General features: G+C 48.9%; 1 protein-coding gene across 1 annotated transcript in view; it reads right to left on the reverse strand.

The window, feature by feature from the left end:
• Nucleotides 1-2,574: 2,574 nt before the first annotated feature.
• ST8SIA2 (ST8 alpha-N-acetyl-neuraminide alpha-2,8-sialyltransferase 2) overlaps nucleotides 2,575-14,927 on the reverse strand; it is a 30,506-nt gene continuing 18,153 nt past the window's right edge. The window contains exons 5-6 of the mRNA XM_085070401.1: nucleotides 14,110-14,403; nucleotides 2,575-4,739 (exon numbers count right to left, since the gene is read on the reverse strand). Of these exons, the coding sequence (XP_084926527.1) occupies nucleotides 4,454-4,739; nucleotides 14,110-14,403 (580 nt within the window). The 3' untranslated portion in view covers nucleotides 2,575-4,453. The remainder of the gene's footprint in view (nucleotides 4,740-14,109; nucleotides 14,404-14,927) is intronic.

Genomic DNA, 14,927 nt, shown 5'->3' on the forward strand with positions numbered 1-14,927 from the left:
CACCTTGAATACAAAATATTGTGTCTTTCTGGTTTGCAAGACCGGTGTCTCAAAAACCAAAAAAAAAAATTCAGTTTTTTCACAGGACTGAAAAACCCCCTCGGGCAGCTTGAAAAGAAATTAAAAGGTAATTTGAATCACAGTGACTATTTGCACTTTGCTCACTAATTATCTGGGCTGTGACTGAAGCAGAGGGTTGGTTATTGACCTGCAGCAAGCCCTGGCTGGTGGGGAGTTTGGGGGAAGGTGATTGTACCTCCTTCATTCCTCTCCTGTGGGGCTGGGAGGGAAGTGGTGTCTCTGGCAACCCTGCCTGGGCAGTGTGGGGAGCAGCTGGGATCCTGTGCCACAGTTCAGAGGAGCTGCTGCCACTCAAATCACCCCATCAGCTTCAAACGAGGCAGTGCAGGTATTAATGATAAAGCATCTTGGCAGTGCAGCCTGTGGGCTCTGCAGTTTGACCAGAGATGTGCTGGGTGACAGGGCTAGAGATGGGCAGGATCTCCCCCAGGAGAGCAACAGCCATGTCATTACATCCATATCCTTATCTATCTATATCTATATCTATATCTATATCTATATCTATATCTATATCTATATCTATATCTATCTATCTATCTATCTATATCTATATCCATATCCATATCCATATCCATATATATGTCTATCTATATATCTATATCTATCTGTCTATGTCTATGTCTATGTCTATGTCTATGTCTAGCTATATCTGTATCTGTATCTATATCTATATATATCTATATCATCTACATCTACATCTATATATATGTATAACATCTATAACATCTATCTCTATATATCTATATATATCTATATCTATATCTATCTATATCTATACCTAATCTATATATAATCTAATATATCTATACTATATCTACACCTAAATATATATATATATATATGCCAAAGCTGTGTCAGACTCCAAGGCTGGGATGTAACCCAGCAAACCATGGCTAAAATAAAAAGCCATTCAGACAGCTGGGCTTCTCACTGCGGGTTGGGGAACTTGCAACACACAAGCCTTATCCCCAAGCTGTTGCACATGGAAAATGCCCCAGGGGCACACGGTGAGAATGCTGTGTTTAGCCAGAAGCAGCTGTTGGAGAATTGCCCCCAAAAGCCACACTGGGAAAAAGCCCCAAACTCTGCGCTTAGCCAGTTGGAGATTCAAGTTTACCTCTATTTTGCAAGTTTAGGTCATTCTTACCATCCAGAGACTGGCCTCACTGCTGGAGGGAGTGGTGGGATGGAGGAGGGAAGGGCAAGGGGAGCTGCTGCTGCTGTTTAGGGCAGCTAACCACATCCACGGTGCAACAGTGCACCTGCACCTCTGCCTAAGCAGCATCAAGACTCTCTTTTGTTTCACTCTTGATGACAGAAGAGCCTTAATTGGGCATGAAGAAATCCATCAAGCAGCAGCCTGGTGCAGCCTCCGGGTCCCCACAGCATCTGGCAGCTGCCGTGCTGCTCCATGGCTGGGAGCTGCCCCAAAATAGCCCAAATATCATCCACCCACCCCAAGCACGGCTGCAGGAGGTGAATCTGAATCTCTGCTCCTGCTGCTCATGGGCAGCACAAGGGGTTTATGCCCTGCTGGGACTTGCTGGAGCCAGGTCCCAGCTATTTGCTGGTAACTGAGATTATAAATTGTATTTCCAACCTGAGGAGCTGCTCAGAGAACCAGACCAGAGGGCTTGACACAACCCACGAAAGCAAGGGGAAATTTCTTGTTGTTTTTGTGCATATAAACACAGCAGAGACCAGCCTGCATGGCAGCAAGGTGAAATGGGAGCTCAGACAGGGATTTCAATAGCTGCAGGGTCTTGCTCATGGTTTAATGCATTTTTACAACAGGGGTGAACAGACTCATTCTGGGAACAGAAACATCACCAGCAATTTCATCCCCCTAAATAATTTGCTTATAACTTGCCTATGCTTTGATGCAGCAGCTGCTTCAAGGGCACCAGAAAAAAACCCTTTTCCCATCCCCTTTTCAGCCCCCAGCACATCCCTGTTGTGCTGCTGTAGCTTCAGCTCAGTAATCTCTGTAGGCACAGCAAGGACATCCTGATGGCTCTGGATGTCTCCCTGGCACAGCACTGACATCCACCCAAGGTGGGCAAACAAGCCCAGCCTTCCCCTCTCCCTCACCAGCAAAGGGGGTCTTGGGCTCTCCCCATCTAATCCCAATGGTCTTGCCTCCCCTCTCCCCCTTCTGTTTGATGAAAATAAATAGGGAATAAAAATAAAACCCCTGCACGTTTATTTTGTTTCTTCTATTTTTATTGAAAAAGAAGGTTTGCTAACAGCAATCAGTACCATGGCCCAGGCCCCTCGATACAACAGTTGGCTTTAGCAGTCCCTGCAGCTCTATCCCTGCTCTGTTCCTCCCCCGTGCTGGGGACAAACCTGGGAATTACCCAGCTTTAAGAACCACCCCTGAATCACTGGAAGCTCCTCGGGATTGCTGATTACTTCCATCCTGCAGTTTTACTCTGTCTCTTTCTGTCTCAGCTTAAGCTGAGGTAGACAGCCAGGTTTAGCTTTATGGTGAAATTAGTCAAGTAAAAATAACACCCGGGAAAAAAAAAAAGAAAAAAAAAGGACCAGGTTAAAAAAAAGACATGAAAGAAATAATTTTCTGGTGCTAGAAAGAAACATCCCCTCAGTGGCAGATTAGCCCACATTTATCCACTATAATGTTGCTTATACCTTAATCTTAGCCATCTTCATCTGACACTAATTAGCAGGCTGGAGGCTCCTATGGGTACAGTAGCTTCTATGGCCCAAAACATGAAAGTGAGCTCTTCCTTTTACCACTTGAAGCACTCAGCTTTTAAAGAGACAATGTCAAGTATTTCAGCCCCAAACTGTACACATTTTAACTTAAAAAACACAGCAGCAGGAGGAGGCCCAAAGGTGATGATACCCAGCCATGGCAGCAGTGAAGTGCTGTCTGAGGTCTGCGTGTGCAATGTTATTTACTCTCCCACAAATTTAACCTAAACAGCTCTCACTGAACCCTGGATTCACCTGCATTCTGGCACTGAGTGCTAATTAGGAGACAAACAGAATAGGCAGAAAATGAAACAGAATCATCAGATCAATCTGATTGCTTCCCTCTAAACCCCCAAAAATCAGAGAAAAGCAAATGTGGTTATAAAAAATTCTTTATATTTTGGGTTCTGTCTGGGGGAAAAAAAAAAAGGAAAAGATTATTTCTGTGATGTTCATCACTAGGCAAGCATCCCATCAAGATCCATCTGACATCCTATTTAACTGTTGAGAGATAATTAGGGCTTGAAAGGACTGGCAGAGCAGGACTCCAGGAATTCAGTGCTGTGTGCTGATTCTTCAGGGAGAAACTGAAAATAAATTATTTAGACTTGAAAAAGTCCCTTGAAGTCCTATGGTCTTTCTGCTTGGCTGGGTCTAGGGCTACCACCCATATTTTGGCAGCTATTTTTGGAGGGGGAGAGAAGGCAGGCTGCTTAGCAGGTAGCAGTTGGGAATTAGAGGAACTAGAGCTGTATATATCTATGGTTTTCATGAGCCCTGACAGATGTTGAATGTCTTTGTGGCACAGTGAGACACTCAACACTAACGGTGCTGCTTTGTGGCAGCAAACCTCCTTCCTGCCACCTTCCAGCATCTCTGCTCCTTCCCACATCGCTCCTTAGAAAAGTGAAATAAACGTTCAGCACCCCCCTCACCATCCCCCTGGCTCAACGCTGATGCTCTCGTTCTCTGGAGGCCCTCAGGTGTGAGTGTCACTGAGATCAGCTCAGCTCTGCTTCCTGCCACCTCCTGGAGTCCAGCTGCAGCCCCGGAGGATTCTCCCCCACCGCTCTGCAGGCTGTGCCCAGCCCAGCTCCATGTTTGGACGGATCTGGGCGCTGGTCCCTGCGGGCAGGACGTGGATCCTGCTCAGTGCCACGGGCAGCCCTGGGCTGTGAGAGCCACCAACAAACCTTCCCTGCCCACCCCACCCCTGCCCCTTCCCTCCCCGCCACGAGCACGGGGCCAAGGACACACCTCGCTGCCCTTGGCCAAACAAACTAACTACCAACCTCGGACCACTCACGACAAACGGCTCACGTTTACCCATCACCTAACAAACCCTCAAAAACCAAGGCCACCTTCACACCTTTCCGATGCAAGGCAAACACCCTTCGAGTCCAGCAAGCCCCACGGCAAGGGGGTCTTGCCCAGGCCAGTCTTGCCAGATGCTCCTGCATCTCTCCTGCCCCTCCCTTGGTGAAACACCGAACAGTTATAATACTCAGGTCAATATATATAGGTACCACGTAGATATATTTGTGTCGCCGTCCTGCGCGGTAACAAAGACAACCAACCCCACCAGGCACCACTCGTCCTTTCTGCCCCCTCCCCTTCCTCCCGTGGCTGTGCAGGAACATGGCCAGGGACCACCCTACGTGGCCCCATCACATTCCCCCACAGTCAGCTTCAAGGCTCCTTGCTGGTGCAGCGTCTTTAAGGCTTTGAACTCCAAGGGCATGGTGTGCGGGCTGGCCTGCGAGGTGTAGCCGTACTTGAGGCTGTCGTAGTAGTGGTACTTGACTGGGTTCTGGTTCTGGTCCAGGGGAAAGGGCCAGAAGCCATAGAGATAGATCTGGTTGCAGAAGCGTGTGGCCAGGGTGTACATGAGGAGGCCGGTGGTGGGTCGCTTGATGTGCACCTTGTTGGTCAGCCAGTACCTGCAAAGGGACAGCAGAGCCTGTTATTCACCTGTTATTCACCTGTGATTCACCTGTTATTCATCTGCACACTGAGCTCGTGTCCCACACGCTTCCTCTCTCCAGCCTCTGACTGAAGTGTATTGGTGATTCAAAGTGAGAGGTTTCTGACTAGCAGAGTTGTCCAAGCCAAGAAAAAGCCTCTCTAGGGACTGCATCCTCCTGCTCTCTGTCTGTTGGTTACATCACACTTGTTGCCATGACACTGAAGCATCTCATGCCTTGACAATCCTTCATGAAAAACAAATTGCTTGCAACAGTGGCCTTCGGTACTTCAACCTACAATTATTTTCCAATCAACCCCGGAGATCAATACCACAGACCAAACCATCCACATGTCAAGTAGACTCCAACAAACCCTCGAAGCAGACAGCCAAACACATGCTGATGACTTTCATTGATGAATGAAGATTTTTACTCTGACAGCAAACACGACAGGGCTGGAAAAACATTTGCCTTGGAACAAAGGGTCACCAGGCTGAAAGAGCTAAAATGCACTGCTGAGTTCCCATTACACCCAGCGACTGCTGCTGTGATCCTGGACCAAGATACATCAGCACACTCGGCAGCATGAGTCCATCAGACACACAATATGGCACATTGCAGTATAAAATATGAGATACGGAGGTCAGCTGTGCTCGCTGCTGGGAAGCACGTTAGTTTTTATGAGGGATGGCAAAAAGAACAGGGCAAGGATGTAGTGATGCAACAGCAGAAATGGTATCAGCTGTGGTATTTTGGGCTGCTGATAAAAGTTATTGCAGCACCAACATCCTGTAAGAAGATGTTTCCAGCGCCTAGTATTTATTGCAAAGGCAATTTATCTGCTTTGCTTAGCAGGAAAACACTGTCAGGGGAGGAAAATGAGAAAGGAAAAGGTTTGGGGAGGTAGAAGATGCCCCCATCAGGCACACTCCCTCCTCCACCAGCATGCCAGCACTGCCCCAGAGCAGGCAGGGCTGGTGCAGGCAGCACATCGAGCTGTACTGCAGCCTGTCAGAGCCCTTGGATTATTGTTAACAGATATTTCCAAGGGCCTGAGCTCAGGTGAGTGACTGGCAGCACCTTGGATAACAGGCATGAGGAAGCAGAGCAGAGCACGTGGCATTTCTGTGCTCTCACCAGACATCTGGGATCCTGAGCTGGGTCCTGCTGTGGCAGTGGAGCCCCAGGAAGTGTCTTGCTCCTCATTTGCACTTTCTGCTGGGCTCCTGAGGGTCTGGTGCTCAGACAGCAGGAACCCTTGGGAGAGCTGAGCCTTAATCCTGCAAATTAGCTTTTCACGAAAGCCATTAAAATTTAGCAACCAAGGCACAAAACGTGCTTGCTTGTTCTCAGCCAGATAAGAGAAGAAATTGACTTTTCTGGTGAATCAAATTCTGTAAGTAGAGTGACTGCCTCAGCACGTGCAGGAAGGGCACAGGGACAGTTTTTTGGGGTGCCACATCCAGGGGTCTTCAAGCACATTGGGGCTTTAGCAAAGGATGAAATTATGTTTTGGGAAGGAGATCTTTGCCTGGCTCATGCTGGCATCCAGCACGAAAAGGGAGCAAGAAACTGGGGGAAAAGCAGCAGGAAAAGCTGCAGTGCCATGGCAAGCTGCTCCCACAGGTAGCCATAAAGCAGCCTCTTTGATGAGTTTATGGGTAAGCACATTAGACCCCCTGTGTGCAGAGGGAAATGGGAGATTATCACAACCATTTAACACTGTGAATTAGGTATCCTCATGCAGCAGGGAAGCCACCTGGGAAGAACTGTCAAGCCATATTAACCAGCTGGCTTTGGGGGAGGACAACTGCCTGAGTTTGTCCTGCAGCTGCTTTAGCCTTATAACTCCCCTTTTTATCAATTCACCAGCTGGAGCACACAAAAAAATATTGGCGACCTTTTGCCCTTCCAAAATATTAATGTTCATGTTTTGTTGAGAGGCTGTAAAAGCTCTGTGAATGTCCAAGGACACTGACAGCATGATGAAGTGACTCTTGCACACAGGCACAGGACATTCATGTGACCACGTTTCATGCATATTAACAGTGAGGAAAACGACCTGGGTCAGACACTGAAGCACCCGACAGACACACGCTGCCCTCTGCAACCCAGCACACACAGAAATCTTAGCAAGACCAACAAGTGTGCACAACTTAGCACCCAAAAGCAGCCCTACCAAAACCAGCCTAGAGCATCCACCTCAGCACATGCAGCTAGTAAGCATTCAGTTCGTAATACTGAGGAAGGGAGCATGGACAATTCATTTTTTTATAATGAAAACTGAAACCTGGCTCTTTTGTATTTCCCCCTGTATTTCCCCCTGTTGCAGGCAGGCTATTGCAAAAGCCTCACTCATGCAGCATTATAAATTCTTGAAGAAGAAGAAACATCTTCTTACAGGATGTTGGTGCTGCAATAACTTTTATCAGCAGCCCAAAATACCACGGCTGATACCATTTCTGCTGTTGCATTACTACATTATAAATTCTTATGCAACACATAATGCCCAATCCATGACACAGGCCATGCCACAGCTCCTGCAATTTGTTTCCCGGACGGTGAAGGTGGGAAATCCTCTGGTGAGGTCTGGGAAATACTTTTTAATGACTGGTTTGTGATGAGAGTGTCGGAGCTATGCAAGATCTTCCTCTTGTCTCTCCCACCACTGTCCACCTGAGACAGCAACCACAATCCTGGTGCAGGAGAGAACAGCTGGGGATGGAAATAAAACCTAATTAATTCTGTAAATCCAAATGAGGTTGTCTGGGCGCACATGGGATGCTGTGTCAACAGCACACCTTTAATATGCGAGGTCCAGGATTTTAATTAGGAGGAAAGATAATCTCGAAGCAGACAGTAATTATTTTTCGAATTGGCTACACCAATCACCATAACTATTAACTGCAACATTTTATGGAAAGAGACAGCAATTAAAAGAGAAGAGCAAAGAGCAGTCCTGAAACCCAATACCTCTGTTCTCAGAGCTGTTCTCCCAGCGAGGACCTCCTTCAGAAGCTGGTGCTGAGTCTGTAAATAAACCCTCAGGGGTGGATGCAGGGATGTGCCTCAGAACAGGGACCATGATGTTGTCAGGGAAAAATTGCCTGAGACAGCTCTGGTTTCAGATCAGGACAGTGACAGATGGAAAATGCCATCAGATCTTCAAGGCCATCTTTTGTAAGGAGGCAGCCTAGACACAAGGCCTAACACCTTTGTGAACTGACATTTAAGAAGAGCAGCTCAGAGAGTCTCATCCTACAGCTGGTAGGTGGTTCTGGTTGCTCCTCATCTCCTGATCACCAACTGGAGAAGATTAGAAGTCTCCTAAGCAGAACTGCTGCTGAACTGGGACCTAAAAGCCCAGTGGGAAGGAATCTTTCAGAAGGCAAAACTCTGAAACTGCCCCTTGGAAGCCACTGCTGCCACCCGAGCCAGGGAAGGTGGCATTTCCCATTGCACACCTGGAGCACACACTCCACTACTCTGACAGTGCTCATCCTCCCCCTGCATCACTGAATTTGGGGAGCAGAGCCTGGTCTGGATTTGGGCTGGAATGCTGAGTGCAAAACTCCTTCCTGCAGACAGCATTCAAGGACTGCTAGAGAGGGCAGGCTGCTGCTCTCTGCTTACCAACCACCTCCTGGCATGTCTGAGAAAAACCTGAAACAACTTGGACCCTCCAGGTAAGGGTTAACCCACAGGATAAAATTAACAGAAAATCCATTGCCCTGATGAAATGAATAAAAGACTTAGGTCAATGAAGAAATCAAATTTCAGCAGTATCAGCTGCATTATTTCATGATACAAATCAGAATAGCTGAAATAATGCAATTTCAGACTCTTTTAAAAGAGCTAATTCATAGAAGTGTGATATAAACACAAGCTGTTGTGGAGGTGCTAGTCCTTGACTGGCAGCAGTGTATTATCAGTCTGCCACACACATCCTGCTCCCAGTAATACCCAGGAAAAACCAGACACAGATAACCAGAGCGAGTGCCTCGACTGACACTGGTGCAGGTAGGGACAGGACCTGCTGGTGCTGGCAGGGGACACAACACATCCCAGTGCTGGGGGGATGGAGATGAAGTGCTGGAGCCCAGAGAGCAACTGCTATCCCTCACTCGCCTTTTTCCAGCCCTTTTCAGTCCAGGTATCAAGTCTTCTCTGTCACCTCGACCCAAAGAGCCATGTACAGTGATGAGAGCTGTGCTGGACAAGTAGGAATGGGCATGTCACCTTCCAGATGCTAACACTGACTCCAAAAACTGGATCTGGTGTCAGTCAGGCTTTATCCACAGGCTGGGCAAAGCCCAGACACCAAAGCCAGCCTCCGTGTCCAGACTGGATCCACACTGTGTGGCCTGGCTCTGGTTTTGGTGACTTGGCACAAGCAGATCAGTTCTGAGCCACAGATAAATAACTCTCCTCTCCTCCACGTCTTGAGCTCTGCAATGCTCTTTCAAACCCTCAAGTTAAAGCATTTCCAAACAGACAGAAAAGGAAAATAATTGAGAACAAGCTTATTTCTCCCGCCTTTCCTTTCCATGCTCTTAGCTTCTTTTAATAAAGACTAAATCTTCCTGATTAACAGGAACAAATTAACTCTCTTGGGGCCCCAGTGCAGACACCACAGCTCGGGTTCAATCTGCCTCAAGTGCAGAAGGAGAGAGGATAATGGCTCACACTAGGAGTTTTTTGCAGGATATCCACTGATGTAACCCACACATGCCTCTATGGGGTGTCCACAGTTCCCCCTCACACCAGTCACACACACACACACTTGTGAATGACTCTGGACATCTTCCCTCAACTGAGTGCAGGACCACAATCCTTAAACCATTTGTTTAATGTTCAGGGGAAGGGCTTTAAGGCATAAGACCCCAGGGCAGAGGAAACATTTCAGAGGAAACATGAAACACCATAAGGGAGGAAGCATGAATTAGCTGGTTTAGATAACCCACAAGTGGGTGATGCTGGCCAGACACTGGCAGATACATCAGAACTGATTTCAAGGAGGGTGAGAAAAGCTGAGCTGGGAGGGCTGGGAAAAGGGAAAGCAGGAGCTTAGGTTTGATGTGTTAGAAAAAGGCAAGGCTGCAGAGGGATGAAAAAGTGCAGTCAGAGCAACAGGTCAGGCGAATCATCTGCACACACATCCTGTGTGGCTGCAAGTGAGGCAGAGGATGCTGGAATGGATGTGGCATAATGGGGACACAAGGCGAGGAGGGACCAGGTGAGGGTTCCCACCATGAAGGTTTCCACCACAGCTGACGGATGGGAAAGGGCATTGAGCTCTGAAAACCCAGCGAAGGCTCAGCCCCTGTTTGGGTGTGAGGACCCAGGCAGACATCCAAGGCAAAGATGAATGCACCCTGTGGTCTGTCAGGCTGCAATTCTGAGAGGCTCCCTGAACTCTGGGCAAGGCAATCGCTGTCCTGGAGAGCGCATGCCAACTGTCACAGCTATTTGGATGTTAAATCTAACAGGGGCCCGAGCCAAGGAGCTGGAGGGTTTATTGATTTTTAATTTTGTTTTTCTTTCAAGAAGCCCTTAACAAAATCTTAAGGGATTGGAATTGGTTACTGCCAAGAAACCCTCGTGATGGACACAGTGAGAAATGCTAGACCAGATTAGACAAAGTGAAACGTGTCCACGAATTCGCTGCAAGCAGTGACAGACAAACCTCCAGACACAATTATTTTCCCTCTCTTCCTGCACTTCATGTTATTTCTCTCACAAAAGCTGCTTGGCAATAGGGATTACAAGGCTTTTTGGAGACACCAACAGACGACTTGTAAGGGGCTTGCTTGCTCCCCAGCCAGGTGAGGAGCATGGGGCTCGACAGATGAATTGCTCAGGAGACAACTTATGGAATTGCTGTGCAGTGAGGCACGCACACACCCTGAAACACACAGCACTGGCCCCAGGAGCTGGCTCCCTGCCACCAAACTCCTTCCCTCTTCAGCCCAGGGGGTTGAAGGAGCTCCTCCATCGGAATGCTGAAGGCTCTCTCCCCTCCTGGTGTGAGCTGAACCGTGAGAGAAGAACCGCCGTCCTATTGCACCGATTATCCGGAATCAACAACACAAAAAGCTATCAGCAAACATTTAAGGCACCCTCACAGCTAGAAAGGTGATGTCTCAAATGATGCTGTTAAGGACAACAAAACCAAATGCTTTTTACTTATCTCAGCAATGCACACTCTACAAATGCCCCAAAATGCACTGAAAATTATAGGAAAAACGCTCAATTGCCACTGAAATGTGTTTTGGTTTGAGGGAAAGCAGAGCAGGACAATAAATACTGTGGTTCAAGGAGGAGTCAAGGGCTCACTAATCTGTTTCGCTGGTAGTGGAGGAAGAAAAGGCAACGCTTTTGTGGCCAAATTGAAGTTGGCTGAGATGTCAGCCTTTGTAGAAAGTGCTATTCCTTGGGAAAAAAAATACATAATGGGGTGCCTTGGCTGAAAAACTTCCCCCATTTCTCATTTCTTTGTGAATTCCAAATCAACTCAGGGTAGATGATAAAGGGGAGTTTTACCCAGAAAGGGAGAAGATGGGACATCTCTGCAACAGCAGCCCACTGCAGCACAGAGGGATGTGCTGTGGGTTTGTGGATTATCGATTCTCTGCTGCACACCACATGCCACAAAATGTATTTGTTTCACAAATCTCAGATCTGTCAAACACAAGGGTAGTGTTGTGAACCAGCACAGTCCACAGTGAGAGCTGGAGAGATGGGATGTTGTTGGAGGCCATATTCCTCAGAAGCAAAAATATGGGATGGTCACAGGAATTGGACAGTGTCACAGAAGATGAATAAGTAAACTCCCAGTGATTCTGGTCAGTTTGAGCCGAGGAAGGACTTCTTCACCCCACACCACATTGTATCCATTACCCTGAGCAGATAATCAAGACAACCCCACTGGTACCTGAGAGATTTCCTGTACAGCACCAAGAGCATCAGCCACATCCCTCAGCTGTGCCCAGTTCATTCAGTTCTGCCTGAACCACTCTTAAATCCACCCAAGTCCAAATTTGAGGAGGCTGCACCAAGGAAAAGGTGAACACTGACTCCAGCCTTGCCCCAGAACTGCACTGCCCTTTGCCCCCCAGCCCTGAGTGACTCCTCTGAGAGCTCCTGGGCCAGGCCACAACACACTGGGTCAGTGCTGAAACGCTTCCATCAGTTCTGGCTTTCTGAGGGGGCTGCAGTTCTCATCAGATTAATTGCTAATCACTAGGCATCCTTGTTTTCCTGCTGATAAGTGTGAGAGCAGGAGGGCAGGTCAGGCAGCAGCTCCTTTGGCTTAGAGGGCAATCCTTGATGAGGATTAACACTGGTCTCTGTGGTTATAATTGAATTAGTGCTGTCAGGAGCCACCTTCTCCACTGCCCCCAGCACTGTGAGCAGCCCAAAGGACAGGACTGAGGTCTTGGATGTATTTCCAACCAGGACCTTGGAGCTTGCCATCAGCATCAGCCACTGTCCAGCCACATGCTGGTGCCTCATCCATCCCTGACACCACCAGCTCACTTAACCTGCTTGCTGCTCTGACTGGCTACATCCCTCTGAGCCCCAGGAGGGATCCCCCAAACCCACATTCCTTGCACAGGACCCCAGTGAAGTCCATGGTTACACTAAAAAGTGCAAAAGGAAGACACTACTCCAAGCCATGGGGGAGAGAGGGTGCATTGCACCATGCACAAGACAGCACTGAACCCCTGGGCTTCTCCCAAAATTCCTGCACCTCCTCCAGCCACACAGGTCCTGCCAGTTACAGGTTGTGGCTCCAACACTGCTCTGCTGGAGCTGCCCAGGGACAACCAGCCATGCCAGCCAGACCAGCTGGACTGCAGGGCTGTGGCACAGGAAGGCCAGGAAGATGCTGTGAGTTGGAAGATAAGCTCCAGCAGCTGAGCTTGCGGAGGCATCCTCCTCTCCTGTGGGAAAGTGATGCCTAACCCTTGCCAACTCCTCTGCAAAGCTTCCTATGGGAAGTTTCTGGCACTGGGAATGGTTGCCAGCACAGGATTAGCAGCCTGTTGATTTAAAGGGCTTATTACAGGAGCTTAATTCTATTTTGACAGATGAAAGTAAGTCAATTACAGCTAGAAATAGCTCCGAATTTGGGTTGTGGGATTTTTTCTCTTCCTGTCTTCCCTTTCCATGAGTTGTGATATCATTTCCTTCCCTTTCTTTACCTCAAAGCCAGTGTTTTTTGTAGGATGCCTCTCTGGCCCAGGGAAGCCTCCAGCACAGGCATTTGGGCCACATGTGGTACTTACCTGTTATTGCTGCCTGTGAGACACTGTGGCACCAGAGCCTCCATTCCTCCCAGCACCCCAGGCTGCCCTAGAGCACCTCCCTGGGCTCAGTCCTGCAGGAAATGCCCCCCAAACCTGTCACCTACCCACCCTCAGCACTGACACACAACCTGAGAGGGGACAGGCAATACCCAGCAGGGACCAAGTGACCAGCAGAGCTCAGGCTCACAGGTGTGGCAGGGGGGAGAAGTGCTCAAGGAAATCAAGGAACATTAATGCCAACGCTCAGAAGCACTGAAGTTGGGAGCACCAACTACACAAAGAAAATTCCCATCTTGTGAGATTAACAGTGTCTAGTCATGGTCAGAGGACAACTGCTGCCATAAGTCATCTCCAGCAAAAGTCGCTGTCTGCCTGAACTCCCTAAATGCCTAAGGAATCATGAGGAATCAATCTCTCTTCCTAGAGAAATAAGGCAAAAAAGCAAGAGCCTACCCCATCCCCAAATCATTTACATGGAAGTTTCACCCCTGGAGCTCTCTTTTACAACCTCCACATCCCCACCACACCTGTGTCTCCTGTACACCTGAAGATGCAAGCGGAGAGCAGAAAGACCCTTTTCTTCCCCCACAGTATGCCCATTCCCCACAACTTGGCCCTATTTATCTGATGAGCAGGACCACACCATGTCACTCCCCTCCCAGCCAGGCTGGCACACAAACTCCCTGACTTGAGGACCTGTGTGAGACTTGTACATGTCAAGCACAAGGTGACAAATCTCATTGCTAGCTCAGTGCACACATTTCTCCAAGGAAAGCCCTGACCAAAGGCTTGGGAGTTATGGTGACATCCCTGAAAAGCACTGGAAGACTGAGGACTGGATTTTGCTAAAAGCCCTCACACTCCTCAACGAGCACAGTGGGGAGCCTCTGCCTCTCAAGGTGGTCTCCAGTTCTTATCTAGGGACCATCCACCACCCCAAGACACAACTTGCACTGTTTTCCTCCAGCACAAACCCACGGATTGCTCCCCAACTCAGGAAATCCTGGCTGGCACCACAGCAGAAAGGCTCTCACCCTCGGACAGCGTGCAGCAGGCGCAGCGAGGGGTAGGCAGTCCTGACATTGATGTGGTGCTTGAGGATGAGCTCGTTCACCCACTCCACTCGCTCCTTGCCCCCCTTGGCCATGAAGGCTGGGATCCAGAGGATGCTGCCGTTGAGGCTGTGCAGGCGCTGCAGCAGCTTCTCCCGCCAGGTCTCGTTGACCAGGTCCTCGAAGGCGCGTTGGATCACCGACGGGTTCATGGTCACCAGGTCTGTCTTCATGCCCACGTCCTGGGAGTACTCCTGCACAGGGGCCAGGTTGCACCTGCGAGGGGAAACACCCAACAACCCTGTTCAGTGCACTGAGAGAGGGCAGTGACAGGCACGAGAGGGTGTGATGCCACAAGCCAGTGACAATGTGCCCATTCACCCCAGCTGTTGGGAGGAAGAGGAGGGAGAATGACTCTCTCTGCAATAAATCAGTGATGATGAGCCATCTCCATCTCAGGCCACCATCCCTCACCATGATGGCACGTGCACACGTGTCCCTCTGGGACAATGCCAGTGTCAGCCACGACAGTGGTGTCTGGTGGATGGTTTGTAGGGAGCGGCGGCTCTTCTGGTGCTGGTCAAAAATAACATCAGCAACAAACCTCCACACTTTGCTCCCACGGCAGATTTGAGACAAAACAGCCTTGCCCATTCAAGGAAAGTGCTTGCCTCTTAATTCCAGCCCTGCTGGAGTAACATTATCCCAAATGCCTTTTCTCCTCCTGGTGAGTCTCTGCAAGCAGCAGACCTGGTGGCACCAGTGGTGATACTGACACCAGCAGGAGGGGGATGCCAGGA

Source organism: Lichenostomus cassidix, chromosome 10, assembly GCF_008360975.1.
Source record: "Lichenostomus cassidix isolate B80296 chromosome 10, HeHo_3.0, whole genome shotgun sequence".
NCBI lineage: Eukaryota > Metazoa > Chordata > Aves > Passeriformes > Meliphagidae > Lichenostomus > Lichenostomus cassidix.